This window comes from Ambystoma mexicanum, chromosome 12 (assembly GCF_040938575.1).
Source record: "Ambystoma mexicanum isolate Mex_15411 chromosome 12, UKY_AmexF1_1, whole genome shotgun sequence".
Taxonomy (NCBI): domain Eukaryota; kingdom Metazoa; phylum Chordata; class Amphibia; order Caudata; family Ambystomatidae; genus Ambystoma; species Ambystoma mexicanum.
This window is the reverse complement of record NC_090936.1, coordinates 240,720,038-240,740,129: the sequence shown is the minus strand read 5'-3', so window position 1 is coordinate 240,740,129 and position 20,092 is coordinate 240,720,038. Positions and strand designations below refer to the sequence as shown.

The 20,092-nt window shown below is 46.9% G+C and overlaps 1 protein-coding gene across 8 annotated transcripts in view; it reads left to right on the top strand.

Annotated features, from left to right (window-relative positions):
- EPS8 (EGFR pathway substrate 8, signaling adaptor) overlaps window positions 1–20,092 on the top strand; it is a 1,868,600-nt gene that overhangs the window by 1,510,215 nt on the left and 338,293 nt on the right. For all 8 annotated transcript variants that reach the window (XM_069628376.1, XM_069628375.1, XM_069628377.1 and 5 more), the window contains one exon: window positions 8,501–8,605. In XM_069628376.1, coding sequence (XP_069484477.1) covers window positions 8,501–8,605 — 105 coding nt within the window. The remainder of the gene's footprint in view (window positions 1–8,500; window positions 8,606–20,092) is intronic.

The window sequence follows — 20,092 nt, the reverse complement described above, 5'->3', positions numbered from 1 at the left end:
AGTGCGTTTTGAGCAAATGAAGGCGCGAAAAAGGCAAATAAATCAATTTTGACAGGGACAGTTTTACTCTACACTAGAGCATTTAGGCTAGACTACCAGATTGAGACACAGTAAGTCCCTGGGTTGACTCGCGAGTTCAACCCTAGCACCCCTGCGCCCGCCCTGGCGGAACCAGTCCGATCACTCGGAAGAGGACTAAGGGCTTTAGGATTTCACAAGATAAAATTATTAAAGATGTTGGGCTAGCACAAAAATTATTTTTGACAATATTACAAGTTATCCGGATAGGAATAGAATGACCTGCATAGTGGAAGGTTTTCTATGGTTCCTATTGATACTCTCAGTCCACTTTTTTTAGTTTGGATTTTGGACAGTCAGCGGTTCTGGTGACCACACGGATCTGGTCTAACAAAGGACAGCTGGACAAAATCAGCGGGACATGCTCAGCTGGCATGGACTGGATACCAAAGGATAGTTCTTCTGGACAGGCAAATCTGGTTACAGGATACTATAGGTCATCAGGGTAGCAGGATGGCAGCAGCATGCAGTGAGTGGTGGCAAGCCAAGCTGGGTTAGGATGCCAAAAGTACCACAGTTTCTTCTGGTTATTGGGAGATTAGTGGGTTTTAATATTGTTGGTGTAGGCCTTGCTGGAGCAAGATCAGCAATGCTTGGGTTTCGCAATGGGCCCTGGAATAGGATCAGCAATGCTTGGCCTTGTTGTTGGGATCTTGAGTCTTGAAGATGAAACGGGAACGCAACACAGGAAATCAGGAAGAGTGTGTGTCTAGAGCCTTGTCAGGGACCCTTATTTATAATGCAAAATGACATCAAGGTAGAGGCTGGGCAGGGTTAACTACGCCCACCCCTAAACTACTTGGATTGGGCAAGGGAGCTAGTCTCCGCTTCTCTCTGTTGGTTGGATTTCTAAGGGGATGATGTCAGGTTTATGAGGTGAAGTTTACAATGTCCCAACACTCCCACATTTACTTTACTTAAAATCCGATTTTGCCAAAAACATATGTTTCTTCACTTGTAATCTCTTGGCAAATTATACACACGGGTTACATATTATGTGCATCAAATTTCAGGTCTGTGCGACCTTTTTTCGCCTTTCTGACACATTTTGGTAATTTTACACATTAAAGATGTGTCCTACAATTCCACAATTTTATACACAAATGCAAATTGTCCCCAAGGATGTATGTACAACATTTTATGTTTGCCACATTGATACTTCCCTTGGAATCTGTCATATTTCGTAACTTCTGTTCCCCATGTGGCAATGAGTTCTACCAAGTTTTAAAAGATAGCCCACAAAATTAGATTTAAAACTGCAAACTTTTCAAATTTTTGCTAATTCTTTCTACAGAAATAAGTCTTTAAAGTTTCTTTATAGCATAGGCTTTGGCACCAAAAGCAGTCCCTTTGTTACTAGATCCTGTTTTCGTTTTCTTCCTCCACTGCAAACAGCTGTCATTTCCTTCCAGGCAAGGGGGTTTCCAATCTTAATTGAAGGTTTTATTGCCCCTTCACACTTGACAGGTGAGTGTCCCAGGACTGCTATTGTCCCAGCCTGGAGCACAGACAACTGTCTGATGAGCTTGTGAATTTTCATAGTCCTGTCCCATACAAAGTTTTTCAAGCTGGTACTTCGCACCTACGTGTCCTGGATGTATGGTGTATCTCCCTTCCTTAGAGGAGTTTCATGGCTGGAAACTGGAATAACAAGTTTTTCAGAGAGTTTGCAAATCCTTCCCATGTGTTTTAAACTGTTTAATTTCTTACTTTGGGTCTTGAATTAAACAAACCTGTGACAGAAGATAGCCTATGTGTGTATTATCACCCCTAACATAAACCCTTTATATTGCTAAGTAAACAGGCTTTCATTAACAATTTAGTTTTAAACAGGCCATTTTTTTCTCTTCAGTCCGCAAAGCCTGTTTTTCCACGTGTTAAACTGCTAGCATTTCTTTCTTTAATTCGGTTTGCAGCTCCTCAGATTGCCACTGTCTTTGCAGCTGTAGTCATTTCCTTGCATGCAGGAGTTTTATCTAATGTATAGATACATTTATCCTGGCTAAGAGAGTAAAAAGTCTCTTTGAACGGCTGCTTCTCTATACATTTTGGCAAGAAATAAACACGTGTTCCTGTGCGAGTGAAATGAAAGTTGCTTGTTGATTTCTTTCTGATCTGCTTTGACAGGACCCGTCATTCAGGAATTATGCCCGGTTTTTCTGAGGCACACTGAATTATTCTGGGCCTGGCAAGGCTGTTTCCATCATAGTGGTTTCAGAATGCACAGATGGAAATAGCATAACACAGCATTTTGAAAGGGTGAAAAAGGTTTCCTTTTGAAGGGGAATTTTAGGCTTTTGCAGCAATGCAGTGCTGCTTGTTCACTTGATTCCATATATATGTCTCAGAACACACTGTCATAACTTTTTTCAGTGTGTCCCCTTGTTCCATCTTGCCTGAAGTGTACTAGGCAGGATGGTGCAGCCATCTTTTGTTGCTGCCAAAATGCAGTTTTGAAGTCCTGGTGCGCACAGTAGCCAGCGCAGCCAGGTTGCTGTTTCTTGCGCAACTGCAGCATAGTGATGTGAGGCAATGCTGTTGAGTGGGTCAATATATCCCACAGCGCTCTTGGACAGGGGCAAACCTTGGCATTTCAACGCAGGTGTCCTTGTATTCCGCCGATTCAGTGACAAAAATAAAACAGACCACAGCTTCTGCAGGTGTGGGCCATGTTACAGAAGGGGGCAATAGAATCTGTCCCCTAGCATCTCTGGGGCTCTGGAGTATACTCCAGATACTTCAACGAAGACTGGGGGTGGAGGCCGATCCTGGATCTTCATCTCAACAAGTACTTGAAGTCCCAAAGGTTCCGGATGGTCACGTTGCAACACATGCTCAGCCAGCTGGAACAAGGAGATTTTCTGACGACGTTGGATCTGAAGGACGCCTACTTCCACATCCCCATTCACAAACACTGCAAGTTCCTACGATTTGTAGTTCAAGGTCAGCATTACCATTTCAAGGCTCTACCTTTTCCGCCTGCAATCGGCCCCAACGGTTTTTTACGAAGTGCCTAGCCCCGGCTCACCAGCGCTTTCCAAGGAGGCCCAGTGGCTCTGAGCCATTCATCAAGGCATGTTCCATGTCCCGTTTTACTTAGCGGGAGTCTAACACCATTGCGGACTCGCTTAGCAGGGAACTTCGTTCTTGCCACAAGTGGGAACTTCACCAGGACCAGGTGGATGTTCTGCTTGGGATTGGGGCCATCCCCAAATCGATCTCTTCGCGATGGCGGCGGTCACCAAGTGCCAAAGGTTCACCAGCAGGTACCCTCAACTGAGGAGCATGGGGGACGCATTCTCGTTCCCGTGTGAGGGGGCGATTCCTGTACGCCTTTCCTCAGTTTCCACTCCTATCACCACAATCAAAGTGCCACTGTAGGATGATACTCGTTGCACCCTCGTGGCAGTGGCAAATCTGGTATCCGGACTTACTATGTATGTCAGTGGCGCGTCCATCTGGGTGTGGCTGTCCCCAGACCTTCTCGCTAGACAAGAGGGCAGAGATTCTGCATCACGACCCATAGTCGCTGAACCTGAGGGCATGACTCCTGCTGCCCTAGAATTTGGAGGTTATGCTTTACCCGCGGAATGCAAGGCCATCCTGGCCATGGTCAGAGCTTTGTCAACGTTGAAGTGTTGGACATGAATGGAAACGATTTTCTGTGTGGTGCTGGACTCAGAAGATTACCCCTCTGCGTGTCATGGCTCTGCATCTTCTACCATGCTCGTCTTCCTTGGCCAAAGCGGGACTGTCTACGCCTCTATCAAGGTGCATCTTGCCGCCATATCTAGGTACACCAGGTTCCCGGGCAGACCTTTGGTGTAGTCTCACAGGCTCGTCAAGGACTTCAGGACTTTCCCGCCGGTGAAGGCACCTGCCCATCTTGGGAGCTCAATGTTGTTTTAACTAAGCTCATGGGAGCATCCTTCGAACCTATGTATCAGGCCCCACTTATGTTTCTCTTGGAAAACAGCTTTCCTTGCAGCTTTCACCTTGGCCAGGCAGGTCGGGGATATTCAGGCCCTGTTTTGCAAGCAACCTTACTTGTCTTTCCACGCTTCAAAGGTGGTACTGTGTACACACACAACCTTTATGCCAAATGTACTGTCGGAATTCCACCTCCATGAACCTTTGGTGTTACCTGTCGTCTTTCTGAATCAGTTGTCGCCAGCGGAAAGGGCCTGGCATTCGCTGGACGTTGCTCGTGCCTTGATGTTCTGCGTGGCATGAACGAAGAATTTTCGTAAGACTTCTCAATTGTTCATCAGCTTTGGACCTGTAAATCAGGGAAAGGCCTTGTCGAAGGCTTTCATCTGCAGGTGGCTGTCGAGACTTGATTGTCGTGAAGATTAGAGTGGCCTCCGTCCCCAAGTACCACACAGGGAGAAATAATATGACTCTCTATGCGATCCTTGAGGCCACAGGTGGGAGATGCTGGAACGCCGGAACCACGTAGCACTGGGAACCCCAAGGCCGCTGTAAGGCAAACAATTATTAGTACAAACAATCACAGTTGCAGTATACAGAACGGACTAGTACTGTCCAGGAAGAAGCTTACCTAAGTGTAGTAGTAAGGTCGCTGCTAACCACACAGGGGCCTGAGATACAGCTACATGGGGGTGCGTGAGCAGCACCTTCAGATGATGGTAATGGTGACTGTGGATGGTGGTCAGAGTAGTCACCAGTTGCTGAGCCCACCTGCAGTTTTTGACGTGGAAGACGTGGTTATACGTAAGTTTGTGAGAAGTAAAAATCAATCCAGGGAAGAACCAAAAGAAGTCCGGTATGAAAGTCCTGAGGTCAAAACAGCCAGATATCCACAAGAAAAAGTGCCAAATCCGAAGGGAAAGCCAAAAGGAGTCCGTAGTTCGAGGTCCGAGTTCGAGTAATCCGAGAATCAAGATTGAAGAGCAAACGCCAAACAGAGTCATGAAGAACGGCTGTGAAGTGATGTGTGGTTGCGGGAACTCTGCTTTTATACCGTTTGGTTCCTAGTCACATGACCCAAAACAGAATCACGTGATCGGGATCTCCTTGTCAAGTGATCCGGAAGTGAACGTGACTGCCTGACTCTGCCTGACCCAATTCACCATGGCAGTTGCCAATACAGAAATGGATACAACCGGGACCGAATGGGACTTCTGCTGTGACGTAAGGTATGGACCCCAAGCTGCTCACACGGCCCCTGTCCTACATGTGTAACGGATGTTGGGATTGGACGTGCTGTGGGGCGTCTAGTGGGCGTGTGGACATGATGCATGACAGTGGCTCTCTGGCTGCATCATGCACGGTCTTCGTCTGCTAGACGGCCGATGCCAGGCCAGCCAAGAGCCCAGTCCACCAGAGCCATCGCAGCTACAACAGCGTTTCTCTCTGGTGTGCCCCTGCTCAACATCTGCAGGGTTTCTACATGGAGGTCCACGCACACCTTCACAAGGTTCTACTGCATCGACGGGGATTCAAGGGAGAAGTACCAAGTCGGCCAAGTGGTGCTAGACAACCCGTTTGTTTGAGGTGAGTCTGTTCCAGAGGGGTTTATTGCTTCTGTTGAGCCTTGCCACCTCCCGATGTTGTGCATATGCACTGCTGCGTAATCTTTATTCATGAGCATGTGAATCCATGCCAGACCCCATGCTGGAGAAGGTTTAAGTTACTTACCTTTTAACTATTGTTCTCCAGCATGGGTCTGGCATGGATTCACATGTGAACCCTCCCGTCTTCCCCTTAGTGGCTCTTCATGGTTCATACTGCCACTTTACATGCTTACTAGATCTGAAGATGGCAACCAGAGGTGGAGCTAAGGGAGAGGACTGTCATTGGATGGGTGCAATATGACCCAGAAGACAGTGATTGGTTTAGAGGAGAAATACAGTTTTAAAGTGAAACTGGTTTTTCTTTCATGGAGTATTCCCAGCCTGACGGGGAATATTCACGAGCATATGAATCCATCCCAGACCCATGCTGGAGAACAATAGTTACAGGTAAATAACTTGAACCTTTTTGGTCATTTAAGAAAAAAAAGACTAGATGGATTTACACCAAATTTACAACAGTGCGCTTTTGGGACCAAGCCGCCGCTCCTGGCGAAAGTTTGGTGAAAATCCATCCAGCAGTTTGGGCTGTAGGCGGAAGCAAATTTATTTTCACATTGTGTTAATGAGGATTTCAAACATTTTGGGTATTTCCCTACAACTTTTCCCCCCTTCACAAAACCTCACCAAACTTCACAGAATCATTCCGAGGGGGCCTTATAATTGATTTGCAAAGTTTTGTGAGGATTCAACCAGTGGGCAGTGGCGGGGAGGGGAAGTTATACGCCTTTCAAAAAGTGCTCTTAACCATAACTACAGGGCAAATGTCTGTCTTGGGTTGATTAAGCTATGTATACAGTCGCATTGCCCTCTTAGACAAAGACAATTTCCTGGAGAAAAAAGTTTTCATTTGGGCTAATTTGCATACCCACAATGCCTTGCTCTTGTGGCTCAGAAGTGGAGGTGAACTTCCAGTGATGGTTAATTCTCTGGAGGATAGCTCAGGGGCAACACTCTTGCCTTGGAAGCAAAACGACAAGGAGCAACACAGGTTCGATTCCCGGGTCTGCGCTTAGAAACCTCTGGGTATTAAGTGCATTATAAATTACCAATTATAATTACTAGGTGGCATTGTGGAAGGTGTGACTTAGCTCAAATGGACTTTCCAATATATAATAGAAAATTGAAACTAGCTAGCTGTGTTCATGAGGTGGAGTACCTTGTCCCATCCCACATCATTTTGGAAGGTCTTCTTGCAAATATGACATGGCTCACATTTTTTTTGTATGAGCTGAAAAATGCATCTGACGAAATAGTGGCTCAAATTATGTTCATCTTTGCAATGCCCTGATGACAATTGGATAAAGCATAAAGGTGTGAATGTGCTAGATCTAGTACTGTTTTCCAAGCTTCCAAGTTGGACTTTGTGGATTGCACTTCTGAGAACTACTGTCACAAAGCCGATTGGATTCCACTATGAAGTACAAAACCAACATATGTTTAAAGACGATTTCTCTTTAGGGCTTTACATGAAATGGGCAAAAGAATAATTTGAGCTTAAGGTATTCTGAAAGAAATCACTTAAATCTCTTGGGATAATTTCCCATCTCACTCTGCTTTCTGGATAATGTAGTCCTCATGCGTTCTTGGCTGGATCATTGGTAGATTTCATATGGTGGGGGACACTGTCTCCCACATCGTCAAGCCCAAAGTGGTATTTGCTTAAAGGTGCATCATAAACCAAAGTGGTTTGCCACTGAGCTGATCTTCACAAAGGCCCAGTCTCGCAGAACAGCAGACAGCCACCTTGCAGCTATCACTGCATCACTGCTACTGTTCTTGCCACCTTCCTGTCTTGGAGTCCGGGCAGTACTATCCACCAACCCAGACTCTTCTTTCCTAAAGGCCTTGCCCAGTGCTTGTACCTAGAATAACCTTTCTTTCATCATGCTTTTCCTACAACACCTTGATGCTCCACCTCAGTGAATAGTTAGTTGCAAGCTACTAGCCAGCTACAAAAAGCCAGTCCCCACCTCAATTCTACACATACACACAGCACACCATGTGTTACTCACCAGGAGTCTGTTATTGCTAGCCAATGGCTAGTAGTAAGCGCACATTGTGAGCCCTGTGCTCCACCACATACTTGTTTCTCCACCCCTCCTGGGCCCACATGCTATTGGCTTTGGGCGTGCTTCTCTTCTGACACACTTTTGCAGCCTTCTTTGGGCCCCAAACACCACTCTCCAACTTCTTCTATCTCCTTAGAATCACCTCTTTCTACCTTGACCTGTCTTTGCTCCTTTGCCCTCTGTGGAGCCCTCCTTCCCACCTGCATGCTACCTTAATCCCCCTTCCTTGATCTGATGTTCCACTTAACCACCTCATGTCCCTTTCCACCAACCTAATCCTGAAGTTCTCCTTCTCCCACTGTACCCTTCAGAGTATACAAAAAGAGATGGCAAGTGGGCTCGGGGCAGTAACACAGATATGGAGTGGAAATAGGGTTCCCTTCTTGCACTGTTGATTGAGCACAGTGGCTCAGCGTACGACAGCACTTTTACTTTGGAATTCATTTTCAGTTATCACATTCTTTGATCTGCAGTTATGTTTGTGGTAGGGATTGTTTGGGACAAACTCACAGATTCAGCAACTTCCAGATGAAAATCAAAGGCAAATCAAAATGTTACATTTTAAAGGGAACGTTTGCCAGCCTCCTTCCTGCAATCCTGTGAATTTGGGGAGGGAGGGAGGGATTCATGAAAGTTGCCTTGTAAGTTGTGTTGAATAAGAGTGTTGCCATATCATCTTGAGTGAATATATAAAGTAACAAACTGTTTTGAGTTGGTATTAACTGTAACCTGTAAACTGGTTTCACCTTTTTCTAGGTTTCCCCATACAACTCAATTCCCAGTGCAAAACCTGAACGAGTACCGCATTCTCCGTTACCTGCATCAGCTATGTGGCTACCACCAGCAGATGTATCCCCGAAGGTTAGTGAAACACCTAGCCAAGCATTTGTTTCTGTTGTCATTTTGTTTGCTTTCTGTCAAATACTTTTTGACTTCTTTTCCAACCAGGTGTTTAAGCCCATTCATTTGGTTTTAATTTGTATCTATTTATCTGTATTAGTCGGGCTCCACTAGTTTTACATCCCTGCTCATTGAGGGCATGTTATTTATCCAGCACAGATACATGCAATTTATTCAAAATCTGCACAAAATGGGGGTCTTGACCATATTTTTTTTAAATGTTTACCTTATTTATCTCTGCTCAACCAAGTAGTTATTGACAAAACATGTAATTAAATCTTAAGTGCACAGGGTTAGTGTTAGAGCCTCACAGACAGGTCCTCAGATTTGAAGGCCTTGCTGGAACATTATTAAAGGCAGAGTTTACATGGCACATTTTTCAATACAGAAATTGAACAGATTCTTGCCATTGCATTGGAAATGGCTGGATAGGTTTTATCTGTGTCCATATCAAGGAAATAACTCCCCTGGCCACCCTCTGTCCTTCGGGCCCAGTTACCTGCTCACCCTGCCTCCTTCTTGCACTGCCTCCGGGCCACTCCTGCATTGGGGCCTGTATCTGTACCCATATAGTCCCCCACCCACTTGTCTTCTGCACTTATCAGATATACCCTATCTGACTAATCTAGCACTTGCCACTTGCTGGCTGCACTTCCACTGCTCATCTCCTTTATTTATTTATCTTACTTATTATTTATTCTGTTTCTCTGCTCAGTTCCGCACTTTCCACATCTCCCCTCCTTTCATGCACTTTCTCCCCTCTTCCTTTTTCCATGCACTTGCGTGTTCTCAATGTCACTGCACCTAGTAAGATTGTTGTTTTTGTTTCTCCCTTGTTGCCCTCCCTTTGCCTGGTAGTGTTCTGAAACACTTGGTACGAGCGCGTTACAAATAAAATATCATATTGCCGATCTACTATACACAGGACTAAAGAAAAATGAATCCATGTATATTCCTTCCCAAGTTTTACCCTTATCAAAATACAGCAGCATACATGTATTTCTATAATCTTGACATTTAGTTTCCAGGGGTTTCAAGTTAGGAGTGACCTCTTATTTTTGGACCCATCAGATCATTGGACTGCTGCACAAATAAAATCGAAAATCCAATGGGTTCTTAGCAGTGTTTTAAAGTGTTGTTCTATTGAAGCTATATCCCCTTCAGATGACATTGATGCATAGATGAAGACACGTAGATGAAGCCAAATCATTGTAGGTCACTTTTCAACACATTGTTTCTGGGCAAGACAGTGTGTAGCTCCTTTGTTTCTGGATGGCATTTTGAAAGTATCCTCTTCAAACGCTTGGCATGCATTTTGTCAACACTGTACATTGGAGGATAGCCCCACAGCAGGCTTGCAGGATATTCACACTAAGCTCAGAAATGTATTTAGCTCAGAAAGCTCTTTTTTTCTCTAATACATGCCTCCTCTGTTTGCAGTTTCCAGGTATGCTTAGCATTCTTCAGATGACTGAAGGAATGCTTTGTGTGCACACGGTTGTGATATCTCTTCCCTCAAAAGTGCTGCATAGAAGTGCGAGGGGCCTGGAGATCACCGCCTACACTCTCAAAAACCAATCCTGTATAACTTATTATTCCACACACCTGATATCAGTAGAGATGGGGAGGTCCTAAGGGGCAGGGACAGACCCCTTATAAGAGCAGCTAGGTTTGGCAGGGAAGTGGGAGAGTTGAGAGTGAGGAGGCAAGTAGAATTAATGTGCTGTAGGCAAGAAGGTGTTCGCTTAGGTGGTGACTAGCAGTAAGGAGGAGGCGGTGCTTTGGGAGAGAGCAGAGTGATTGGCTTGGGAAATGGAAGGTGGGGATAAAGACCATCAGGGTGAGGAGAATGGGCAGACTGGGATCTGCCAACCTGGGGGGCATGATGCACAACAGCCTCGGGAGAGCAGAGTGGCAAAAGCCAAGGGATAGAAAGCAGGTGAAATTCCAGGGGAGAGAGATGGAAAATACACAGAAGCGAGAAATAAACACTGCAAGAGCAGAAGGAGGGCATGTGAAGGTCAGAGGAGATGGAGATAAAGCAGATATCATGGGGAAAGGAAGAGGAAAGTGCCATTGTGGATTTATAAGGGGGGGCTAAAACGAGGATGTGAGACTCAATACTTGGGAAGGCTGAAACAGAGGGGGTGAGCCCCAATATGCCCTGAATCTGGTGGATACATTGAGGCTGGAGGAGGTACAAACGTGATGAAGTGACAAGGCATTAGTAGTTGCGAATTATTCTGGAGGAAGTAGAGGAAGCAGGGACATAAATGTGTGTCATGAATGTGGGAGGCAGAGTTTGGGGTTAGTCAGGGATCCCTTGATTAAGAGTTAGCAGTTTCCCCCTCAGAGACCTTTGCTCACTTGCTAAGCACTGGACAGAGATCCCCTGGATTAGAGTTTTTGACACTGTACCTCTTTCCAGTCATCTTCCATCTTTCTTCAGCGGACACATGTGACCCCTGGACCATTGTCCTAAGGAACAAGTTTAGAATATGACTGCCACACCCACCGGACTTGTGGAAAAAAGTGCTGAGGGAACTAAAAGCACTGCGCACTGAGTGACTATCTTCCCCCCCGTGGATTACTTTTTGCTTTTTTGTTTAAACCAGAGGAATAGTGATCGGGTTTATTTAGTTGGGCTGCTTTATCTTTGATCGCATTTCAAATAGGACCCCTTTCTTTAAACTGCCTTGTGATGAATCGTGCGGATTTCTCACCAAGTCCCTACCTAAAGTCTCTTCCCAGGTTGCCATGAAAAGGCAGATGCTATCTAATTCTGACCATGGGGGTGGTGTTCTGGGAGTAGAAAGGGCCCAGGGGAATAAAAGCACTCTGCTAGATGACACGAGGTACTGATCTTCTTCCAGGGAAGATATGTCAACGATACCAAAGTCTGTGATGGCGTGTTGCCACAGAGAGCTTTTTACTTCCCCCGCCCCCCAATTGAACATCCAAATGTGGGTTAAAACATTTGTTGACACATAGGAATTGGAAAAGGAAAAGTCTGAAAACAATACCAATTTAGACTTTAAAAATCTTTATTCCTCTGTAAAGTCAAGTCTGTTAAATTATCCTGGTGATATTCCTTTAAGTGATATATTTGGCAAATGAAGTGAGCATAAAAACAACATTCCCCTTAAAAAAACTGATACTCCTACGTCCTGTCCCCTTTCCTCTATCCTGTACGGGCGTCCCTCGCAAGGGAAGGGAACGGAACCTTTTTTACCAGAAAAAGGACCCTTTCCCTTTAAATATACATGCGCGGAGGCGCAGCCTTGGGAGCATGCACTCCCCTAACCCTGTCCATCTGTGCCACACCTTAGTCCTCTTTTCTGCGTCAACAGGAACGGATCACTTTCCCCAGCGCTACTGGGTGAGGCCGCAAGCCTCGTAATTCCATGCGCTTTCCTTAATCTTTGGTTTTCTAATTTGTCAGGTTGGGAACACCATCCACTGGTGCTCTAGTCCATCACTGGCGCATGTCGACCATGGCTGGCTTGACCAGGTGCCCGTTGGCCGACGTTTCCTTCCCCACATCAGATCTGCATGCGCTTTGCCTCTGGTGCCATGTGGGAAGGCTACTTGGTGTGCAATCCTCTCACACCCCCATCCCTACGAAACAGGCTGGCGCGTTGGAGAGAGTTCTTCTCCAGGACACCACCGGGGAGTATTTAAGGAGTACATACGCAGGAAGACCAAGAAGGTAAGTGTACTCTTTTCAAAAGCACCACGCCGGCTTGACTCCTTCCGGGGGAAGCCTTCCGACGGGAGTGGTCAGTCAGACCCCAGCAAGGACACAGAGGCTTGAGTAGGTACCGGCTTAACAGCCGAGGGGTCTAAGGGCCGCACTGGTTCCACTACTGAGAGACCTACGGGCTCTGGTACTGGGACACATGCCTGAGGGGCTTAGCTCTGCTGCCTGGCTCACACCTGAGGGGGTGCCTTTATGCAGCGCAAACAGCACTACTGGCCTCATGGCTAAGAGGCAATTGCCTACCAGGCTCATTTCTTAGGTGCCCGGGTTGGAGGGGGACAACACTGATGCATCCAGGTATGCAGACCGAGCCCAGGCCCAGGTCGTCCTCAGCATGTGTGGAAAGCACAGACCAAATGGCGGTACGCGCAGACAAGATGGCGCCCAGGACAGAAGCCCGCGAATATGGTGAAGCGCAACAGTGAGAGACTGCGGCCAGAGCAGATTGGACTCCTATGACTCTGGTCACATGGTCAGTCCTACCCAACGTTCTCGAGCCAGCCAAGATACCATGATGGCATGGGTGGGTGGTCATAATTTTGAAAAAAAAATGTCGACAGACAAAAATGTCGGAAAAAAAAATGTCGAAAAAAAAAGTCGACTTTCGTTTTTTTAATTACATATTTATTTTAGGGGTTCGGGAGTTAAAAAAAAAAGGGAAAAATTTAAAAAAAATTAAAAAGGGGGGTTGGGGGGGAACCCCCCATTTAAAAAAAAAAATGCATTGAAAAAAAAAGTCGACATTTTTTTTTCGACATTTTTTTTTCGATATTTTGACTTTCGACATTTTTGTTGTCGAAATTATCACTGTAAACCGATGGCATGTACTCACAAGGAGGGAGCAGATAGCAGGCCTTTACTCCACCTCAGCTGGTGCAGGATCGCACCCAGCCTGCTTGCGAGGATCGTTTTTTGGAAAAAATGTTAACCCTCATGCAGTCGCCAAAAATGGGAAACATTCTCAAGGGCATGATCCAGGAGATGCTGCCCCCCACACCGCCTCCTCACCCGGTGACTGCGCAGCCTTTACCTCCTCCACCACCTCCTTCACCCATGCCTCTGGTAATTCCGGTAGCAGTGCCTCCCCCTTCCTCCCGCCTTCTCCCCCAGTGCCAATGCCCGGGCCTTCTTCAGTGGCAGAACTAACACCTGCGTACCCAGGAGCCCCTTCTAAAACAGGTGATCAGCATTACACCGACAAGGAGGAGCAGGACACGCCATCCTCCGCGAGGGCATTCAATGACAGGATTGCCGGGTTAGCTGATTACCAGGGTATTCCTCAACCACAGAGGGAACTGCTGGAGTCTGGCGTACTGGAGTGCTCTCCATCAAAGCAGAATCCAGATTGGCCATAGCTTTACAGAAGGATGTGGAGGCCCTTTCGCAGAAGGGCCCATTCCACTTCGCCTACAAATAAAAGGTTGGAAGTGAAGTTTAGACATGTGAAGGGAGACACTCTGCTCTTGTCGTTGCACCCCCAGCCACTGTCGTCGTCATTGCGGCGGCATCTGTGAATGCCAGGCCCCAGACCTCCACCATGAGCACCTCAACTTCAGCCTTCCTCAGCAAGGAAGAGGAAATGCTCGGGGCCTACAGAAAGGTCTACTCAAATGCAAGCCAATGCCGACGCCATCCTGGCAGCGGATAACCATGGCTGTGGAAAGAGATAGCAGACTTTTTGCCGGATAGCTCGGTGGATAAACAAGCCTCTTTCACGACGAGACTCGCAGACGTTAAATATGTGGAACAAGACATCATGGAGTTCACAGTGGCGCACATAGATACTGCGAGCAGGACTATCTGTGTGGCAACAGACATGAGGAGGACAGCATGGCTCAAGGCAACCAGGTTCAATTCCGATGTCCAGGACAGGATCCTAGACTTACCGTTCAAGGGCGGTGACTTGTTCCACAGCTGCACAGATGAGGAGCTTAATAAAAAGAAGAGCAGCTCACAGACGGCCAAGTCACTGGCCATTCGTATCAAGCCAGCGACTAAAACCTTCTCACAGGGCCACTCTCGATCTGACAGAGACCGATCTTTTGGCAGTTTCCTGGGCTTCCAGGACCGCCGGTCCAGGCAACCGGGCAGGTCAAACAGCCAGCACAGGCAAAAACAGCAGAAGTCTTCACACAAGGGTGTTTTTCAGTTCCCCTCGGTCATCAGTCTCGGACCCAAAAAAGCAATGACGGATCTTCTCAGGTCCACAGCACCCCAGTCGGGTGCAGGCTGGCCCTGCACAGTCAAGCTTGGCGCTCACTGTTCGTGGACTCATGGGTGATTTTGATGGTCTCCTCAGGGTTCCGACTTACAGTGCTAAAACAGATCGCGACTCCCTCACTCTTGTGGGAGATTCGTTCCCTGTTGGAGCGCGAGGGGCAGGGCTTGTACTCCTGCATGTTTTTCATTCAAAAGAAGAACCAGGCGGGCCTGTGAGTGGTCCTAGATCTTTTCTTCCTCAATCTATACCTACCTCTGCAGAAGTTCAAAATGGTAATACTACCACTTATAGCGGATACGCTGTCTATTGGTCTTGCTCCTTGGATCTGAAAGACTCATATTTGCGCTTTCCCCATTGCGCAGCACCATCCATCCTTCCTCGGGTTCCGGGTCATGGGGCTGCTTTTTCAATACAAGGTGCTGCCGTTCAGCTTCAACTCAGCGCTGAAGTTATTCACAAGACTTAGGTACGCGGTGGCAGCCTGCTTAGATCGGAGGGCCTCCATGTGTATCCATACCTCGATGACTGGTTGGTCAGAGGGGAGTTCCCTGAGCAGGTCAGGTACTCAACAACCAGACTCAAGACTGCACTCTACGAACTAGGATTCTCAATTAACTTCAAGAAGTTTCAGCTCTGCCATACACCAACTCTGGGGTTTCTGGGGCTGTCGTGGGACACTCAGAAGCAGATAGTGTTCCCCACAGGGGAGAAGGTGGCGACGCTCAAAGCTTCCGTTCCTCACTTCCTCAGCAGGGCAGCAACTACAGCCTGGTGTTATCAGCACCTGCTAGGAGTACTGGCGGCATGCCTCCTGACTGCGAATGAGGAGGCCGCACGCAGCTTCATTTTACCTCATGTGGTGGAGGCAGGATGTGAACCTCATGGTGGGAAGACCATTCAGACTGCGTCCGACAGATCATACAATGACTACGGACTCCTCCCTCCAGGGTTGGGTCGCTACCCTGGGGGCTCACTTAGTACATGGTCTCTAGTCTAGGACTGACCAGCAAAACCCCATCAATTGGCTCGAAATGATGGCCATCTGGCTTGCACTCCAGGCATTCCTGCCCTTAATCAGGAGAAGTACGGCCTGCATTTGGACGGACAACTCGACCTGCATGTATTACATAAACAAGCAGGGGGCACCAGATCCCCACCCCACCCCACCCCACCCCGCCCCCCTATGCAAACTGGCCCTCAGCTTCTGGGAGTGGGCAATCGAGCAGGACATCTGTATCTCAGTGGTCCATCTGCTGGGGGAATCGAACCTTGAGGTGGAAAGTCTTAGTCAGATGGGTTCCGACAATTACGGGTGGCAGCTGAACACGAGAGTCCTTCAGGAGATTTTCAGCAGTTGGGGTCACCTTGTCGTAGACCTGTTTGCAACAGAGAGCAACCGCACTTGTCAGCATTTTGCCTCCTAGGGGGAACGGGGCGCGGATCCCTCACTGACATGCTACAGATCCCCTAGGATGGGATGTGGACATATGCTTTTCCTCCTACCACGCTCATCCAGAAGGTTGTTTGAAAGATCAGACAATCCGGTGGGCTGTGTCTCATCCTCATAGCACTGCAGTGGCTGGCCAGGCCCTTGGTTCTCAGACCTGTGGCAGCTGTCAGCCCAACCAGAAGTCCCTCTCCCGCTCAGGGAGGTCCTGCTCCTGGTGCAGCGGAGGGGGCATGGGGTGATTCACCCTTGCCCCGTAGAGGCTAGCTCGAGCAGCTTGGTACATGAGCAGGTGATTCTGCAACATTTCTAGCTGTCCCAAGACAACCTAGAGATCATCCAGGGAGCCAGGAGTCAGGCTACTCGAAAGCATTACACAGGAAAATGGACAAGGTTCTGCTTTTGATCCAAGGAAAACCGAGTGGATCCGCTATCCTGCACTCTGGAGCAGGTGTTGTCTTTTTTTGCATACCTAGTCAGATCAGGGGTCCAGGTAGACACCTGCAGAACATACCTTGTGGCCATTGGCCCATAGAGGAACTTGGAAAGGTTCACTTTTTCCTTGGCTAATCCAGTGGTGAAGAGGCATCTAGTGGGGTTGAGCAGACTTTACCCACCTGTCTGACACCCGTACCCAATCTGGGATCTTAATGATCAAGCCCATTGCCACAGTGGACATCAAATTGGTCAAGGGTAAAACCGCGCTACTTACTTCAGCTCGCAGAGTCAGCAAGAGTCAGGCTCTGGTGGCTTCCGAACTCTTTCATCGACACAAGGTCATGCTCCGGACGCACCCAAAATTCCTACCAAAAGTGGTCTCCTCTTTCCACATTAACGAAGAGATTGTGCTCCCCACTTTCTTTCCAAATCCCAAGGAAGAAGCTGAGGAGGCTCTCCACTGTCTAGACATCAGAAGAACTTTAAAATTCTATCATGACACGACCAAGACCTTTCACCAGACTGATGCCTTATTTGTCATATTTGGAGGCTCAGGACCTGGACAACAAGCGTACAAGGCCTCAATAGCCAGAAGGATGACTGCCGCCATCCATGAGGCCTACATGGCGCAGCGCAAGGAGTCTCCCAGGGCCATTCACGCTCACTCTGTAAGAGCCAAGGCAGCGGCTTTTGCCTTCCAACGTCACGTCCCGTAGCAAGTAATTAGCAGGGCTGCAACGTGGGCCACTCCATCAGCCCTCTGCAAGCACTACTGTATGGATATCAGCGCCAGGGCTGATGCAGCATTTAGCCAGGCTGTCCACCGTAATGTTTTTGCATAGAGTATCAAGCTCTCCTCCCAGGGTGTTTTCATCAGTTGTAGTCGCACATACAGGATGGAGGAAAGGGGACGTGACATAGGAGTGATTAAGTGTTACTCACTGGAGTGACTAATGTACTCCTAGTTCATAGTCCCCTTTCCTCCATACGTCCCACCATCCTTCCCTTGAAAATAAGAGCAGTGAAGTTGAAAAGTTTAATACAGCTGACGGGTCAAAGGGGACTGATGTGTGGCGCCAGTGGGCGGGTTTAGGGTAGCGCATGCTCCCAGGGCCGTGCCCCCGAACGCGTATACATTTATAGCTAAATAGTTTTTCTGGTGAAAAAAGGTTCAGTTCCCATCCCTAGCGAGGGACGCTGGTACAGTATGGAAGAAAGGGGACTATGGACTACGAGTATGTTAGTCATTCCGGTGAGTAACACTTAATTTTGTGCATTAAGAATTTCCAGTCCCATATTCCCCAAGGTACTGGGACGATGAAGAGGGCTGCATAGGAACAACACTGCAAAGTTCAGCTTGTTATGCGAAAATGACCCATACCTGAGGGAGACTTAAAAGGCCACCTTGGGTGCAGGCCACGAGAAGGAAGAAGGAGCAAAGCAGTATTTGTAGGGGGAGGAGTTGTGAACTCTGCAAGTTGTAGCAGAAGCAGAGACTGGAGGATAAGGAGGTCTCTGGGACCACTATCGAGTGCTGAGCAGTAGCCGGTCCTGAGAGGGTCTTCCCCTCCAGAAGCCTGAATTGCAGAGGTCACAAAAGCGGGAAGAGTCGGAGAGGGAAGCTTGCCCCCTGGGGACCGGAATTGCAGAGGCTGCACAGTGGGAAGCGTAAGTTTGAAGCGCTTGAAAAATGAAAAGCAACTGCATAGAGAGAAAACCCTGCAAGTAGGGAATTGTGAATACTGCACTGGCAAAAAAGCTGTATTGTGTTAAACTGACTGTGTCTTTAAGCATACAGGGTTGTATGAGAACCCGCAGCAAGAGGTGACAATAATCCAAGAACCCAATACGAACTATTATTGCCCAAGCCAAAAGAAAGCAAAAACAAGGCAATTAGAAATTAAACCATATTGCAAGCTGAACACTGTATCCTGTTTGGGCAGCAGAGTATACCCAAACAGATAACCTTTGAAGTAGTAGGCCTTGCATTGGAGTAAACCAGGTGTAATTGAAGTAATAGGCATGGCATGGAAGTAGACCAGGTGGAAGTGGCAGAAGTGTATAAACTTGTGCTCATGAATCATCCTGACAAACTTTCATTGCTGAAGAAAGTGTTGTATAAACTGCTGCAGAAGTGTATAATTGTTTCTAAACAAATATGGGGTTGAGGTATCAGTTTGACAAAGACAATGTATGTTCATTCTACTAAATTCAGGAACTGTTGTGGGTTGATACAAAGAAGATATTGCCATAATATTGCAAGTGGAAGAAAAATAAACCTTGTTGGACAATCCTGAACTGTAGGAACTTTTTTTGCAAAAGAACTGCATTGGAACCTTCATCTAAGACAGGATTTCCTTATTCTTTTGGAACTGTTAAACCAAATCCTGCTTGGATCTGGGAAAGGGCAATTCACCCAGATTATACATTGACAGTTATATGGTAAATATAACTTCTTTATTTGTTGCTTTTGAATTACCATACCATTACCTTCTCGAGTTCATGTATCTATAATTGTGAGGGAGAGAACTTTTGTTGAGTGTTTTCCTTAATTTATTTTAGGCAGGGAAATCCTCATCAGGGTAGGGATAGTAAGCGATTTATCCAACCATCTAAGTTAAATAAATAATGTGTTTTGAAAAACCTTCCCAAAGTTGTCTGCTTCACTTTTCTGACCCCTCACAGCCTCTTTGGTGTGTTTCATTGATTGCTGCTCAGCTTCGTGACAAATGACGAGCAAAAAACTCCCCTCCCCTATTCGTTGAACCATATTTTAGGGGAAAATGCTCTGTTTCTTAGGAAGGCAGAATTTGATTAAAAAACACTGCTTATTCCCTCCATCCACATAGCACACATACGACTTTATCAGAGATCTAGCAGCAAGCGTGCTTGTTGGCTCTCAAATAGTCTTGGGGATATAGAGCCCAGCATGCTTTTTACTTTCCAACATAGTGACGGTGTATGTTGCTCAGCTATTTGTGATCCTTATAGGCATATAGTGCCCATTGCACGTCTATGGCTCCCAATCACATTCTCAGTGTTCAGCTCACTCCTTTAGAGTGTGTGATGTCCCATCCCTTGTTGAGTTCCCCAGACTGCCACAGTGGTTATGGAGGGCAGGGTGACAGCCCAAGCCAGAGTATGTTGGGGCCATTAACAATGTGAGAGTATAATACATTTCCAAGGTTTTGTTATTTCTTCTTCTGTACAAGATGTCTTCACAAAATACACATTTTGAATCCAAATGACAGTTACTTAAACAATGGCATGATTCACAGGGACATAAAGGCAATGAAAGAGAGGGGTATGCATGAGCCACAATCGACAAAAGAGATCTACAGGAAATATGGTAGTGGTTGGGTTACAACCACAAGTACTCAAGGAATTAAGTTGGATTCTCTGGGCTAAGGACATTGTCACAAAGTGTCCACTAGGTTGTCAAAGCACTGTGCAGGAAGGTGTAAAATCAAAATCAGATGAGCAAGAAAAAACAAACAATGTGAGGGTGATCTACAAGAAACCGTGTGGTGTCATGGGAACCAAAAAGATGGATGATGCCAAAGAGCTATGCTTTTTGAAGAT